Source organism: Calliphora vicina, chromosome 1 (assembly GCF_958450345.1).
Source record: "Calliphora vicina chromosome 1, idCalVici1.1, whole genome shotgun sequence".
Classification (NCBI taxonomy): domain Eukaryota; kingdom Metazoa; phylum Arthropoda; class Insecta; order Diptera; family Calliphoridae; genus Calliphora; species Calliphora vicina.
Genome location: NC_088780.1, coordinates 82,906,714 through 82,923,161, shown reverse-complemented (window position 1 = coordinate 82,923,161; position 16,448 = coordinate 82,906,714). Strand labels below are relative to the sequence as shown.

Here is a 16,448-nt window from a genome sequence, read left to right as displayed (position 1 = left end):
AATGTTATTAACATTCGAAATACAAAGAAAAGTTCTTATTTTATTGACTTTTGCTCATGTTAAATATTCTTAAGTTTTAAAAGTGCTTTGAAAGTTCTTCAATGTTAACTATTTGTATCAACATATTACACTGTTAATTTGTTTATAAACATTTCATTCAGCAACATCACTCTTAACATATGAATGTAAGAGAAGGATAATCTTCAGCTTCAACATCAACAAAGATCTTTGGATATGTGAGCGCTGGAATAAGTGAGTTTTGTTTTGTTTTATTATTCTTTCACTTACATTTTATTTTATTGTGTTTACTTAATGATGTTACTAAATTCATTTTTTTTGTTTGGGGTGACCAGCTAAAATTTTGATCTTTTTTTTTATTTATTTGTTTTATCGGTCAAATTGGATCTTTTTAATTAAACGCATGTTATTCTATTAAATTTCAATTCACTTATTTTAACTGGAACCCAACTTTATTTTATAATTTTTATTTTATGTTTTGGTTTTAACTGTGAAACACATTTTTTTTGCATTTCATTTTTTTTTAAATTATTAGTTCTTAATGAGTATTATTTATATATTTGAATTTCATTTTATATTTTCATTATCGATTTAATTTTATTTATTAAATATGTATGCCTAAACTTAAATTCAATCTGTTTGTTTGTTTAATCAAGGAAATACAGTTGTTGTAGAGTTTTTTTTAAAGGGATCATAAATTGATGAAGATTTGCGGAATAATTATGTTTATGATCATGGTAGGGTGGGCAAATACATTACAGTCTATCTAGTAATGAAATAATTAAATTAAATCGATTTATAGTTGTTGTTTGGATATGTCTTTAGACTCTGTGAGCACGCATAATAATAAAATTTGTTTAAAGTGTAACCGTGTGGCAATTGGACTAGTGAAACCGTGAACCCCCCCATTATCGACGAGTTATAAGGCCGGTGTAAAAGCGTGCCCGTTTCAAGAATGATTCCACCTCAACATCTGCCATTCATTTCAAGTTTTTGGGTTATGCACGTTACAAATTATGGCGCCCAACGTGGGGCCCGAACATGTAGGCAATTTTTGGTAATAACATCTTCTCACAATCATTTAAATAGTGATTGAACGTGTTCGGCTCCTATTATTACATTTTGTAATCTTTTATGAGTTTTGAGATTTTGTTTGGAATTTGTTTATGATTCAATTGAAAATTTTCATATTCAACCGATAAATCCTCAATACTCAATTTTCTTCACAGTTTTTTTTTCTGTCATGCAATCTGTTTGGAATACAGTTTTTGGAAGAATAATCTAAATCTGTCCACAGTTAGCATTATATAAATTAGTTTTTTTTTATCTTATTGCTGAGAATGGAAATATTGCTTTATAAGATGAGCTATCCAAAGCAGAATACTGAGTTCTGGACATATCTAAGAATTACACAACAATGAATTATTAAATTTAATTTATATTTTTCTACACAATGTATTCCAAGAAAAAAACAACAAACAGAACAATTTACATATTTTTATTTACCTCTCAATTTTTTTTACTGTGTACTTCAATCAATATTTTTTTTTTGCATTTCATTAGCTAAACTTAAATTTTTCTTGTGTCTTTGGAATTGATTTATTTTACTTATAGCCGTTCGAAAAGATAATACATTTTCCTTTTTTTGGAATTACTGTATCAAAACAACTCCGCTATTATTTTGTTTCTAATTGATTTTCATTTATATCGTAACTGAGTACTTATTGCGTTAGCATATTTTTTTGTCTTGAAATTGTTTTTAAAAATTTTATTTGTCAAAATGTCAAGTAAGGATCAGGTTTCTGAAAATCCTGAGCCTATTGCTATTTCTGATAAAACTCCTAATTGTGACGCATGTCAAAGTGCTATTACCATCAGATCTTATATGCATATTACTATCTGTGGTCATGTATTTCATAAGAGCTGTTTATCGAAAATTTTAAAAGTGAGACCATACTGTCCTATATGTAATGCCAGAATAGTGAATGATACACAATCTACGACAAGATCACAAAATAAAACCTCTGCGGAAAAAGAACCAAATATGGATCAAAACAATACTTCAATAAATACTTCTACCGCCAATATGGCTGAGACTTCAAATCAAAATTTGTCAGTATTACCAACTAACATTACTTCTGAATCTCTGCAGGAAATGGTATCGTCCTTGGTTTCCGCTCAACAGGCTCAGTTGTTTTCATCCTTAAGTAATCAGATTGCTAAATTAGTAGAAACGAATATACAGACGAGTCTCTCACGTTTAAATCTTATAACTCCCGCTATTCCACAAACACCTGCTCCCCAGCCCGCATTACAGCCAACTCCACCTCATGGAATGCAGACTCTTCCTGCTGTAGAAGAGCGTGCATTTAGGGAACTTTTAGGATTAGATTCAAATGGGAATAATGGTGATGGTAATCTGCGGGGTCAGATAGATCCTATTCCGCCTAACACAGGGCCTAACTCAACTTCATCACATGGAACTTATCCATCTGATCTTAATGTTAGGCCAGATAAGGTCTTGCAGATTATCTCAAACTGGAAGATAAAATTTTGTGGGGGGCCCAACAGTTTATCTGTTGAAAATTTTATTTATAGGATAGAGGCCTTAACAATCCAAACTCTACAGGGAAATTATGATCTGCTTTGTCGTAATGCCAGTTCACTTTTTGATGGAAAAGCTAGTGACTGGTTCTGGCGATTCCATAGATCTGTTCCATCCATAACCTGGCCTGGCTTGTGTAATGCATTGAGGCAACAGTACCGTGATTCACGCACGGATGTTGATATTGGCGAACTAATTAGGGACCGGAAGCAGAAACCAAATGAAACGTTCGATAGTTTCTATGAGTCAATAGTTCACTTGACTGACCGTCTTAACGAACCTCTACCTGATAAAACGTTAGTTGAAATTTTGCGACGCAATTTGCTCCCGGAAATCCAACATGAAATGCTTAACATGCAAATTTATTCCGTTGAGCATTTACGCGACACCTGTAGACGACGTGAGTCCTTTATTCAAGATATGCGTAGAAAGCATAACACTTATGTAACACGTCCATTTGGATCTCAACGACGAATTGCTGAACTGGGGAACGATTTTTGTGATGAGATTTTAGATGAATCAAATGTAGATAATCCTGATATTTCTGCGCTTAGTTTTACCTGTTGGAATTGTAGGAAATCAGGTCATGGATATCAGAACTGCCTATCTGAGCGCACTATTTTTTGTTACGGCTGCGGTTTACCTGATACTTATAAACCAAATTGCAAGAAATGTAATCCAAAAAACGGGAAAGCGAGTGCACTACGAAGTGCACAGAAATCACAGGATCAAACTATTACAGGAGCGAATTAGAAACTCCCTCTGATATTTTATTAATTTCTGAAAACAACAAAAAAATAAATGAAAATGAGATTAAAATTCCCGACCAGAAATATATATTGTTGACACATTTTAAACCATTTCATGAACGTTTAAAGGAATATTTCGAAATACGTCGACATATTATTAGTGATAGTGAAGACGATATTAACAACAATAGCAGCAGTAAGTCCAACCGTTCTGGGAAACGTATTAAATCATTCTGGCAAAAAGTAAAGCGCTCTAGAAAGAAAATAATTTGTTCCGTTTTAAATAAACCAGGTGACATTAGGCCATATGCAGAAGTAGTGCTTTTTGGAAATAAATTCTTAGGTTTGATGGACACGCGAGCGTCTATTAGTTGTTTGGGGTCTAAGGCCGCCGAAAGATATATGGACGCGGGTTATCCGTATAAGAAGTTAAACTCATCTGTAAAGACGGCGGATGGAAATAGCCAGCGGATTGTTGGATTTGTTGATACGAAAATTTCTTTTAAAGGTGTGGAAAAACCCTTAACCATTTTCATTATCCCAAGTCTTGAAAAAGATCTTTTTCTTGGAATTGATTTCTGGGAATCATTTGATTTACTTCCATCGGTAATGGTGCAGCCTGAATCTTTTCATGAGCTCAATGAATTGGATGGTCAGCTTACTCTTAGCTCAATTCAAAAACAACGCCTTGAATGTGTTGTTAATATGTTTCCTTCATTTACGAAGAAAGGCTTAGGTAGGACGAATATGTTATCTCATGTTATTGACACTGGAGATGCAAGACCTGTAAAACAGCGACATTTTCCTGTATCCCCAGCAGTTGAGAAACTAATATATGAGGAACTTGATCGGATGATAGCTCTTGGGGTAATTGAGGAATCCAACAGTGCTTGGTCATCTCCTGTAGTTCTTCATCGAAAACCTGGAAAAAACAGACTCTGTCTAGATAGCCGAAAATTGAATGCGCTCACTGTAGGAGATGCTTACCCACTACCACATATTGATGGCATATTGAGTAGGTTACCAAAAGCGGAGTTTATAACGAGCTTGGACCTCAAAGATGCTTTTTGGCAGATTCCCCTAGATTCAGGATCTAAAGATAAGACGGCATTTACCGTTCCTGGGAGACCATTATACCACTTCACAGTCATGCCTTTTGGGCTATGTAATGCTCCACAAACCATGTCACGTTTGATGGACAAGGTTATACCTCCGGCTCTCAGGATGGAAGTGTTCGTCTATCTTGACGATTTGCTTATTATATCGGAAACTTTTGAAAGGCATCTTGAGGTTCTAAGCACCATAGCTAGGAAAATAAGGGAGGCAGGACTAACAATTAACATTGAAAAAAGTCACTTTTGCGTCAATGAGGTTAGATATTTAGGTCATGTAGTCGGAAATGGGGTAATACGCACAGATCCGGATAAAATATCCGCAATAACAAATTTTCCAGTCCCCAGATCCGTTAAACAAGTCCGTAGATTTTTGGGAATGACAGGATGGTACCGGAAGTTTATCCGCAACTATGCTGCTGTTACTACACCAATAACTGATTTGTTGAAAGGAAAAAGAAAATTTATTTGGACCGATGAAGCTCAGAAAGCTTTTGAAGTTTTAAAGACCCATTTGAGTACAGCTCCAGTTCTACATAGTCCAGACTTTTCACAACCGTTTTTCATACATTGTGATGCGAGTAGAACTGGTATAGGAAGTGTCTTGGTGCAGAAAACAGCGGAGGGCGAAGAGATTCCAATTGCCTTCATGTCAAAGAAACTCAATCAAGCCCAACGTAATTACTCAGTCACCGAACAAGAATGCTTAGCAGCTTTGTTAAGTATTAAAAAATTCAGAGCATATGTTGAAGGGCATGAGTTTACTGTAATCACTGATCACGCATCGCTGAAGTGGCTCATGTCCCAAAATGATCTCAGTACAAGGCTGGCTCGATGGGCTTTAAAATTGCAGGGTTATAAATTCAGCATTCAGCATAGGCGTGGTATACAGAACATAGTTCCGGATACCCTTTCACGGGCCAATACAGATGACTTATCCGCATTGGAAATTGACAATTTGAATGAATTTGATAACGATAGTGGGTTATTTGTAGATCTGAATTCAACAACTTTTCAATCTGATGAATATAAGGGTCTATTAGCAAAGATAGGAATGACTATAGAAAAAACACCAGATCTTCGAATAATAGATGGATACCTTTACAGACGTACAACACATGCAACTGGAGAAAAGGTGAGAGATGACCTAGCATGGAAGCTATGGATACCACGCGAAATGGTTCCAGAATTATTAAAAAAGGCGCATGATAGCCCAATGTCAGCTCATGGTGGAATTAACAAAACCGTGGAAAGAATTCGTAGATTCTACTATTGGCCAAATTTGGTTGTTGACGTTAGGAATTATGTGAATAGTTGTGAAATCTGTAAAGCATCAAAACACCCCAATATGTCCTTGAAGCCACCAATGGGAAAGATTATGAATACCCCAAGATTTTTCCAGAAACTTTATATCGATTTCCTAGGACCATATCCCAGATCACGCTCTGGAAATATTGGTATATTTATCGTACTAGATCATTTTTCGAAATTTTGTTTCTTGAAATCAGTAAAGAAATTTACAGCTGATGTTACTATAAAATATATGGAAAGTGAGCTGTTTCATACATTTGGAGTTCCAGAAGCAGTGGTTTCTGATAATGGATCACAGTTCAGGTCAAATGAATTCAATAAATTTTTACAGCGATATGGAGTTAAACACATATATACTGCTGTTCACGCACCACAAGCTAATGCGTCAGAAAGGGTAAACAGATCCATACTCGCTGCCATTAAATCATATGTAAGATGTGATCAGAAGGATTGGGATCAACAACTTAGTAGCATTTCATGTGCTTTGCGATCTGCAGTTCATTCATCAATTGGAACATCGCCTTATTATCTTGCATTTGGGCAGCATATGGTCACAAATGGTTCAACATACACTTTATTGCGACAACTAGAAATGCTGGATGACAGAGGTGTAGCATTTGATAAGGACGATTCCATACAAATTATGGCTAAAAGAGCTGCTGAAATTATAGATAAACAATTTGAAAGAAACGAAAGAACTTATAATCTCAGAACTAGGGAAATATCGTATGATGTTGGCCAGGAAGTGTTTCGTAGAAACTTTAGACAGAGCAATTTTGAACAGGGATATAACTCAAAACTAGCCCCAACTTTTCTAAAGGCCCGCATAAGACGAAAACTTGGTAATAGTTATTATGAGCTAGAAGATTTGAAGGGAACATTACTGGGAAGGTATCATGCAAAAGACATTCGCCAATAAATGCAGTTCTTTGTAACCAGCTCATTTTTGCAAGCTCGATCTGCCTTTTTTTTTTTGGTTATTTACCTGTAAAGTCAGATTTTGGCGGGGGAGATTTGTAATGAGCTTGTATTTGTATTTTTTTTTTTTTGTTTTGCTTAATTTTTTTTCTTTTTGAATTGTCTACAATGCTAACGCTCTTTTCGTTGATGAGTAGACGCCATCTATAGGTAAAGATATTTTTACCACACTTATTGAGCTATCTGTTGTTTGACGTTTACCTGTTTTTTTATTTTCAATTTTGGTATTCCCTTTTTGAAGCGAAAATGCTAACCATTTTCCGCGCCAAGATTTGGAGTCTAAACCGAGCTTTCTTGGTAGGAAAAATGCTATTTGTCCGCCATTATACTTCAGGATAAGCGTCTATTAAAATTAAAATTGAAGCAACATAAAGTGTTTATCTTAACAATTATAACCACGATATTTTCTATTATTTGCCCAAATTGTAAGTATGAAACTTGGTCCAAAATGCATTATTTTGTATTAATGTATTTAATTAGCTTTCATTTACATTGGTAAAAGTGCTTTAAGATTGGATTTCCCAGATACAAAATTAAGCATCATAAATAAAGCATAGATCTGAGCATTATAATTGCAGAAAGCCCAATTCCAATAGACTTTAATGCAATTGAACCTAATTTCAAAGCTTTTTACTCCCTGGTGCCATCTCAATAGGGTAATATTTTAATTATTTAATTGCTCTTTTATATAAATTCTTATTGGGTATCTTTTATTCTTGTAAATCTAGATTTGGCACCTAATACACAATAACAAATTGATAAATTCCTCTTGGTGATTCTGTGGTGAAGAAGAAGCTTTAATTTAATCCTCTCTTCAACATTTATTTTTATGACACCAACAATATGGTAATCTCTACTGGTCACAATTTATTTAATATTCTTCAGTCTAATTAGAGCAAGTGATGGCAAAACAATTGATTAAGTGAAGTGCAGCAATAAAAAAATAGGAACATATGTAAATATAGTTCAAATATATTTAAGTGATATATAATATTAAAATTTAAAGTTGAACGCCAATTAGAATTGTTTTAAAAATCAAAAGTGCTAAAAAGAAAAATATTAAAAAGTTTTAAAAGAAAAAAAATGATATTAATATGTTATACTAAAGGAAAATTTAAAGAAAGAGAGAAATTAAAAATTTGTATATATCAGTAATCTCCACATGATAATATTTTAAAAGAAAAGTGTTAAAAATAGTTAGTTTAAAATGTGTCAATTTATGTTTCTGTTAACAATTAATTAATTCAATCATAAAACTTAAAAAGAACGTGTTTTTTTTGTTAAATCGGAAAAAATCATTTAACTGTTGTTATTTATCAACTTTTGTTCTTATGTTTTTTTATTCTATTTTTTTTGTTGTTTTAGTGTAATAATTAGCAAAAGCAAAAGTCTTTAAATTTTGTGTATTACGTTTTGCATGCATATTTTTATAAATTTTAATGTTATTAACATTCGAAATACAAAGAAAAGTTCTTATTTTATTGACTTTTGCTCATGTTAAATATTCTTAAGTTTTAAAAGTGCTTTGAAAGTTCTTCAATGTTAACTATTTGTATCAACATATTACACTGTTAATTTGTTTATAAACATTTCATTCAGCAACATCACTCTTAACATATGAATGTAAGAGAAGGATAATCTTCAGCTTCAACATCAACAAAGATCTTTGGATATGTGAGCGCTGGAATAAGTGAGTTTTGTTTTGTTTTATTATTCTTTCACTTACATTTTATTTTATTGTGTTTACTTAATGATGTTACTAAATTCATTTTTTTTGTTTGGGGTGACCAGCTAAAATTTTGATCTTTTTTTTTATTTATTTGTTTTATCGGTCAAATTGGATCTTTTTAATTAAACGCATGTTATTCTATTAAATTTCAATTCACTTATTTTAACTGGAACCCAACTTTATTTTATAATTTTTATTTTATGTTTTGGTTTTAACTGTGAAACACATTTTTTTTGCATTTCATTTTTTTTTAAATTATTAGTTCTTAATGAGTATTATTTATATATTTGAATTTCATTTTATATTTTCATTATCGATTTAATTTTATTTATTAAATATGTATGCCTAAACTTAAATTCAATCTGTTTGTTTGTTTAATCAAGGAAATACAGTTGTTGTAGAGTTTTTTTTAAAGGGATCATAAATTGATGAAGATTTGCGGAATAATTATGTTTATGATCATGGTAGGGTGGGCAAATACATTACAGTCTATCTAGTAATGAAATAATTAAATTAAATCGATTTATAGTTGTTGTTTGGATATGTCTTTAGACTCTGTGAGCACGCATAATAATAAAATTTGTTTAAAGTGTAACCGTGTGGCAATTGGACTAGTGAAACCGTGAACCCCCCCATTATCGACGAGTTATAAGGCCGGTGTAAAAGCGTGCCCGTTTCAAGAATGATTCCACCTCAACATCTGCCATTCATTTCAAGTTTTTGGGTTATGCACGTTACACACTTCGGAAACACTTCTTATTTGCGCATGTCAAATTTCATTCAGATCGGACTAAGTGTTTACAAATTACAGATTTATTTCCCTCTTTTGTTTCTATACCACTGTGCGTTGGGCAGGCGTAAACGACGAGCGCTATAGATAGATGATTACCAACTTCTTTTGGCCTGAATTGTACATCAGCGACAGTTGGTTCTAACAGGACGGCGCTACGTAACACGTTGGACATTCTGTACGAGCAATTTGGGCATGATCATCTCAAGTGGAGGTGGTGTGAAATAATTTTGTCCACCTAGATTTTGATTTGCAACCACAGTGAGTGCCAAAGAAAACATTTTTTACAGCATATTTTTGGTTGCACTGCTAATAAGATATCACACGGTAAAAACCAGCAAAGCACCTCTAAATAAAAGACAGTTTACTACAATTTACCTTTTATCTTCCCACATTTTAAAAATCAAACCATCTTGTTGTAGTGCTGTTGTAAAATATTTATAATGTCTATAAATATATCGTCACCCTAAATGCAAACGAACGTAACTAAACTTTTATTTTTTTTACAGGAGCATCAAAACAAAAATACAATCAATAAAGTCAAACGTCCTTTTGAATTTCTTTAACCAATTTTTGATCGCGTGATCATGTAGTTGATAAAAAGAACCATAATCAATCAAAAACTCGATTTTGAATTTTTGTGTACATACGTCCGTTTGCATTTCAGCTGACGATATATCGTCCCCTTAATAAAACAATAGTGTATAATTTTTTTTGCCATTTTTTAGTGTTAGTAGACATCTAGAACAAAAGTTATATTTCAATTGATCTTTTGACCCACTTTGTGGAAGAAGAATTTCACCAAATTTTGAATTATTATGCAATCAAAAAATAATGGTATATATGCTGATACACTATTGTTTTATTGAGGGGACGATACATAATTTAAATTTCATTTATTGAAAATCAAATTCTGGTAATATAGTAACAATATATATATATAGTAATATTAAATTTAAAGAAATAGATCAGCAATTTCATAAATCCCTCAAATTTATTGAAGATTTATTTTGATTTTAAGTGCTCCGAACATTCAACCAATGGATTTCTGAAAATAAAAAAAAAAATAACATGAAAATTCAAATCGTCATTGCGACAGCAAAAGGACTCATGAGGAATTTTTAAAAAAAATTATTTCGGTCACATAATTGATCGTTTACATGCTAAAATATTCTCAAATGTGCCGTTAATTCAAAAATTTTCAATAAGATGAATGTGTATTTTTTCATGGCTTTCAAATAAAAATAAAGAAAAACAGTAAAAAAAGTTTTCTTAGTTTCTTGAAAAGCTAAAAAATACATGATTTTTGATGTCGCAACGACGCACAGTGGGGTCAAATGCCCATTTTTTACGGATTTATTAATATCTCAACAACAATAATAGCGACGCTCGCAAAATTTTACGTCGGTAGCCCTTAGACCAATCCGCATATTGTAACAAAATTTTAGGGATATAGGAGGGGGAAGTCAATTACCCACCATATAAAATAATTATTAACTGTGCTATATCTATAGAATTACAATAGTTATGCACACTAAATTTGCTGCAGGTAACTCTAAAAACAAACTACACGTTCCGCGAAAATCGGAAGGGTATACGAGGGTGGAATCGGGTTCCCCTCATACAAATGAATATGAATACCATATTGTTTTAAGATGATATCATTATATTAACTAGTAATGGGTGGTTGAATAATAGAGATCTTTCCCAACTCCTGCCACTAAAAGACTTGCAAAGTTTAAATGCACTGCTTTGAAATTTATACCACACAATATTTGAAATAAGATAATATAAAAACTACAGATCTGAACGTGAGTGATAACTGGCTCCCGATATAAAACTTTAAAATTCTCGCGATCGCGCTCACTAACATGATTTTTTTATTAATCTAAATTGCCTGCTATCGGATGACTTCGTATTAACCACAAGAAAAAACTTCGAATTAATCAAAAAAAAAAACTTTTAAACAAGCATATACAAGCGTGAGTGCATGAGAGTTAAATTGTTAAAATTCCGCGTGCTATTCATTCACGATTAGAAAATCAATGGATGGAAAACTAAACTGAAATAAAGGAAAGTAATTGGTAAAAGTTTATTATTATTTATCTCATTATAATACAAGAATATAGCCACGTCCAGGCCTGACTCACACGTGACTCTCGTATTATTAATCACAACACTTGCACATCTCTTATAAAACAAAAAAAAAACAATGATAATAACAACAACAACAACAACGACAACGACAGCAATAAAACGTTTATCAGAATCGCAAAGTGCTTTTTGATGGTAGACTTAAAGGGTGAAGCTTTTACTAATTTACATATAACTTATGAGGCGCAGCGATGCGCAACCTAATTTTTTCTGAAACAACGCCTAACTGTCCAGGCTTTTAAATTATATTAAATTCTTTGCCCAGCTGAGCCCAGCTAATAACTTTATGTCCATTTTAACTGACAAAATCCATTTTTTTTTTGCACTTCCAATATAAAAACTAATATCAAAGCCACTTCCACAAATAATTCAAATTTAAATTTAACCAAAACATATCAATAAATGCCTGAACTTGATGTTTGCATAATTAGATTTGTTAATTTTTTTAAATTACCTATCACAAATAGTATTTATTTGCGTAATTTTTTATTTTTTTTTATCAATTTTTTAGGTTTTTTTCTCACAATATGTAATTTCAACACGTGACTATAAAAATACCTTTTAATATTTCACATTAATTTTTTGCCTGCTGATGTAGAATTTTGTGCTCTTTAAGCTGGCACTTTCAGTTTTCACGATACTTGAAATTTGTTTTTTCAATTAATCCGCAAAATTAGTATGTTTGGCCCCTCTGTGCGACGATATAAATGTTTGATAAATAAATTAATAGTATTAAGCTACGTGTACACTAGGGTGGGTCAATTTTTTTGACTACTAAGCGTATAGCAAATTCCTAATCTACGGAAAATTCTAAGAACTTTTCCAGAAGAAACCATGGTTCTAAAATCAAAATCGAGCTTCCGATTTTTTACGAGAAGATTTGGAGCTCAAGACCTCTTTTGCTAGGAGACCTCTGGTATGTTCAATTTTAAAAATAATAATATTTCTTCGTTTGTGTTCCGATTTCGAGTACTACATATAACATCTCGTAGCTATCAATTATCTCTTATAGCGTAAGAGATATTGGCATTTGAATAATACATTTTTAACATTTTTACCCACCCTACTCCAGTTTTTTGATGACCGCGGTTTCAAATATTTTCCGATTTTCTCTATTTTTAATTTATAGGACTAACATGAAATGTATATATAACATAAAGAAAAAATTGATTAAAAATAATGACTGAGTCCAAAGTTATGCTTAAATTTCAAAAAATTAAAAAAGGCGATTTTTCGTTATTTTTTTGGGAAAAAGGTGCTTTTATTCTTTTTAAGTTATCTAAAAAATTTCTAAGAAGATGTATAAAACTACGAGATGTTATATGTAGTACTCGACGAGAAGATTCTATATATATGTAATTTTTTTTGAAATCGGAACACAAACGAAGAAATATTATTATTTTTAAAATTGAACATACCCGAGGTCTCCTAGCAAAAGAGGTCTTGAGCTCCAAATCTTCTCGTAAAAAACCGGAAGCTCGATTTTGATTTTAGAACCATGGTTTCTTCTGAAAAAGTTCATAGAATTTTCCGTAGATTACGAATTTGCTATATGCTTTACCACGTTTTTTTACCACGTACGTGGGTCAATACCCTAGTGTACACGGTTGTCAGATTGTCAGAAAAATGCTCAGAAAATGGTTAACACAACCATGTGAACTTATGTTGAAATATATGGTTGTTAACCATTTATTGAACATTTTTCTGACAATGTTGTAAGACATGACAACCGTGTATCAGAGGCCTTAGGTATGTTCATTAACAAAAAACTTTTACATATTTTAGTTTTTCAAGTAAAATAATTTCAATAAAATAATTCAACTATTTCAACAGATCGTTCAAGTAAAATAGAGCAACAGTTAAAATAATGGTGTACTGGCCAAATTATTGCGAAAAAAATTAACTTTGTATACACCCTGAATGAGGTATATGTTGTCAAAAAACACCCTAAGGCCCAAGCCACGCAATGAGCGCCTTTGGCCGCACTGTGTGATGCCACGCAATGAGCGGCTAGCGTCAGAGCGATAAGCGTTAAAAAATTAAAACATATGACGCCATATTAGGTCGCCCATTTTTAATTTGCAAATTCTGATAATGGATTCGTAATTAGCGACCGCAAAAACCCCCATATACCAATTTGTGGATCATTTTGTACATTTTTTCGACTTTTGGCCGAACAAAGGTGGCGTTGGCCGCACTGTGCGATGCCACGCAATGAGCGCATAGCGTCAGAGCGATAAGCCTTGAACACGCCACTCAAATAACCCAACAAATAAGATACAATAGACTCTATTCTGCAGACATTGAACAGTTATTAGCTGAAAACAGAAGAGTTCGTCGAGAGTGGCAACTCTACAGATCCCCTTAACTTAAAACAGAGCTTAGAAAATGTAGCAAACGCCTCAGTATGCGTCTTCACAAACGCAAAACTGACTCAATTAATAAATATCTGGAGAACTCAAATTACTCTCTATGGCGAGCTACAAAAAAATTAAAAAGACCTGTTATGAGCAGACCTCCTCTACGTAATTCTAGTGGAGGCTGAGCGTGAAACGATACTGAAAAAGGAAACCTGTTTGTTAGTCATCTAAAGAATGTATTTTCCCCAAACGAGTCAAACGACATAATAGAGTTACCACCTACTTACTACCCCATATTACTGCAACTGATCCACTTCGTTTTGAGATTTCAGAGATTAACAAGGCTATTGTTGATTTAAACTCCAAAAAATCACCTGGTATTGATAAAATCAGTAACAAGATACTCCTCGAGCTACCCCAAATTGCATTAAGAACAATCCTATTTATTTTTAATGCTATATTACGCCTTGAATGGAAGGTTTCTTTAGTTACAATGATACCTAAGTTGGGAAAAGATCACACTAAAGTAGAATCATATAGACCCATTAGCCTATTGTCGAATATATCAAAGCTATTCGAAAGACTGTTAATGCACAAGTTAAAGCCGATAGTGAATAATTTTGATTATATTCCAACTCATCAATTCGGTTTTCGAGAAAAACATAACACCATTGAACAAACTCACAGGTTGGTAGATATCATATCCAAGACATTTGAAGAAAAAAATATTGTTCTGCACTCTTCATCGACGTTTCGCAAGCCTTCGACAAAGTATGGCATGAAGGATTATCGATAAAAATAAAACAATATTTACCAGTAAACACACATAAGCATCTAGAAAGTTATTTAAGTCACCGAAAGTTCGTTCTTAAAGACGGAGACTTCATAAGTTCACCACAGCCTATTGAAGCAGGCGTTCCCCAAGGAAGTATACCGGGTCCCTTCCTATATTTTTTTTATATATTTGTGATATGCCTACAAACAGTCGAACCAGCTGATGGCACAGCTATACTAGCCATTCATGAAAACCCCCAAGAAGCATCTGTACTTTTATGAGACCATATACCCGACATAGAAAGGTGGTTAAATCAATGGAGAATAAAAGTAAACGAGCAAAAATGTATACATCTTACATTCACATTGCGTAGAGAATCGTGCCCTCCAATCCTAATAAATAATCATATAATACCTCAACAAACTGAAGTTAAATATATAGGTCTGCATCTAGACCGACGTCTTACCTGGAAAAAGCATATAGATACGAAATTGACTCAAATGAAGTTAAAATTACTACAAATTTACTGTCTAATTGGTAAAAACTCGAGATTGAGTTTAGATTGTAAACTTTTGCTGTACAGCTCAATAATATAACCCATATGGTGCTATGGAATTAAATTATGGGGCCGGCCTCAGCTTCTAATATTGAAAAAATTCAATGATTCCAAAATAAAATATTAAGAATGATAACAGCAGCGCCTTGGTATGTGAGAAATATTAACATTCATAAGGACCTAGGTGTCTTCCTGGTGAAAAATGTAATAAAAAAACAAGCGGAGTCATATTTGAAAAAGTTAGAAGTTCACCCTAACCCACTTGCACGAACATTAATGAGAAGTAATGGCTACATCCGACTAAGAAGAAGGAATCCAACAGACCTGCGCTGATGATAGGATCTATAAATTAAATATCATTTTTCGTCCAACTGTGGTGGGACGTACATAAATAAAAATTTATATTTAGATTTAAGATTTGAACAAATTATTGATAGTTCACATTATTTTGTGAAGATACAATAAATAATATATGAAAATATATATATATACTTAAATTATAATCCAAGTACTTACGTTTTTGATGATATCTTGAAAATATTTAAAGGCACTCGTTGCAGGTTTGAATTAAGACAAAGTAGATCAGCAGCTGATGTAGTTTTCCATTTGGATAAATCCAAATCAGTTTGGTCGATTTCACTTTGATGCCATTGTTTCAATTTTGAAAACTGTTCACCTGAAATACAATAATATTTTTTAACTTTTTAAGTAGAAGCCAACATATATTGTTAATTTTATTATTTTAAAGAGGAATTTAGAATTAATTTGTTGGTTATAAATAGGTTTTATGGTGAAAAATATTTATTTATAAGTGAAAAATCAGTTTAATCAAAATCAAATATTAATACAGCGCACAGTGGGGTCAAATGCATCTTTTTTACGGATTTATTAATATCTCAACAACAATAATAGCAACGCTCGCAAAATTTTACGTGGGTAGCCCTTACACTAATCCGCATATTGTAACAAAATTTTAGAGATATAGGAGGGGGAAGTCAATTACCCACCATATAAAATAATTATTAACTGTGCTATATCTATAGAACTACAATAGTTATACACACTAAATTTGCTGCGGGTAACTCTGAAAACAAACTACACGTTACGCGAAAATCGGAAGATTATACGAGGGTGGAATCGGGTTCCCCCCATACAAATGAATTATTAATTCTCCTATATCTATAGAACTACATCAGTGAGACACACTAAATTTATGCATGTTATTGATAAAAAAAAACTACCATATTGTTTTAAGAAGATATCATTATATTACTAGTAATGGGAGGTTGAATAATAGAGATCTTTCGCAAC

General features: G+C 32.7%; 1 protein-coding gene across 1 annotated transcript in view; it reads right to left on the bottom strand.

Moving 5' to 3' along the window:
* Positions 1 to 9,705: 9,705 nt before the first annotated feature.
* Positions 9,706 to 16,448, bottom strand: part of Irc (Immune-regulated catalase) — a 43,459-nt gene continuing 36,716 nt past the window's right edge. Inside the window, exons 10-11 of the mRNA XM_065515031.1 lie at positions 15,654 to 15,813; positions 9,706 to 10,340 (exon numbers count right to left, since the gene is read on the bottom strand). Coding sequence (XP_065371103.1) covers positions 10,298 to 10,340; positions 15,654 to 15,813 — 203 coding nt within the window. The 3' untranslated portion in view covers positions 9,706 to 10,297. The remainder of the gene's footprint in view (positions 10,341 to 15,653; positions 15,814 to 16,448) is intronic.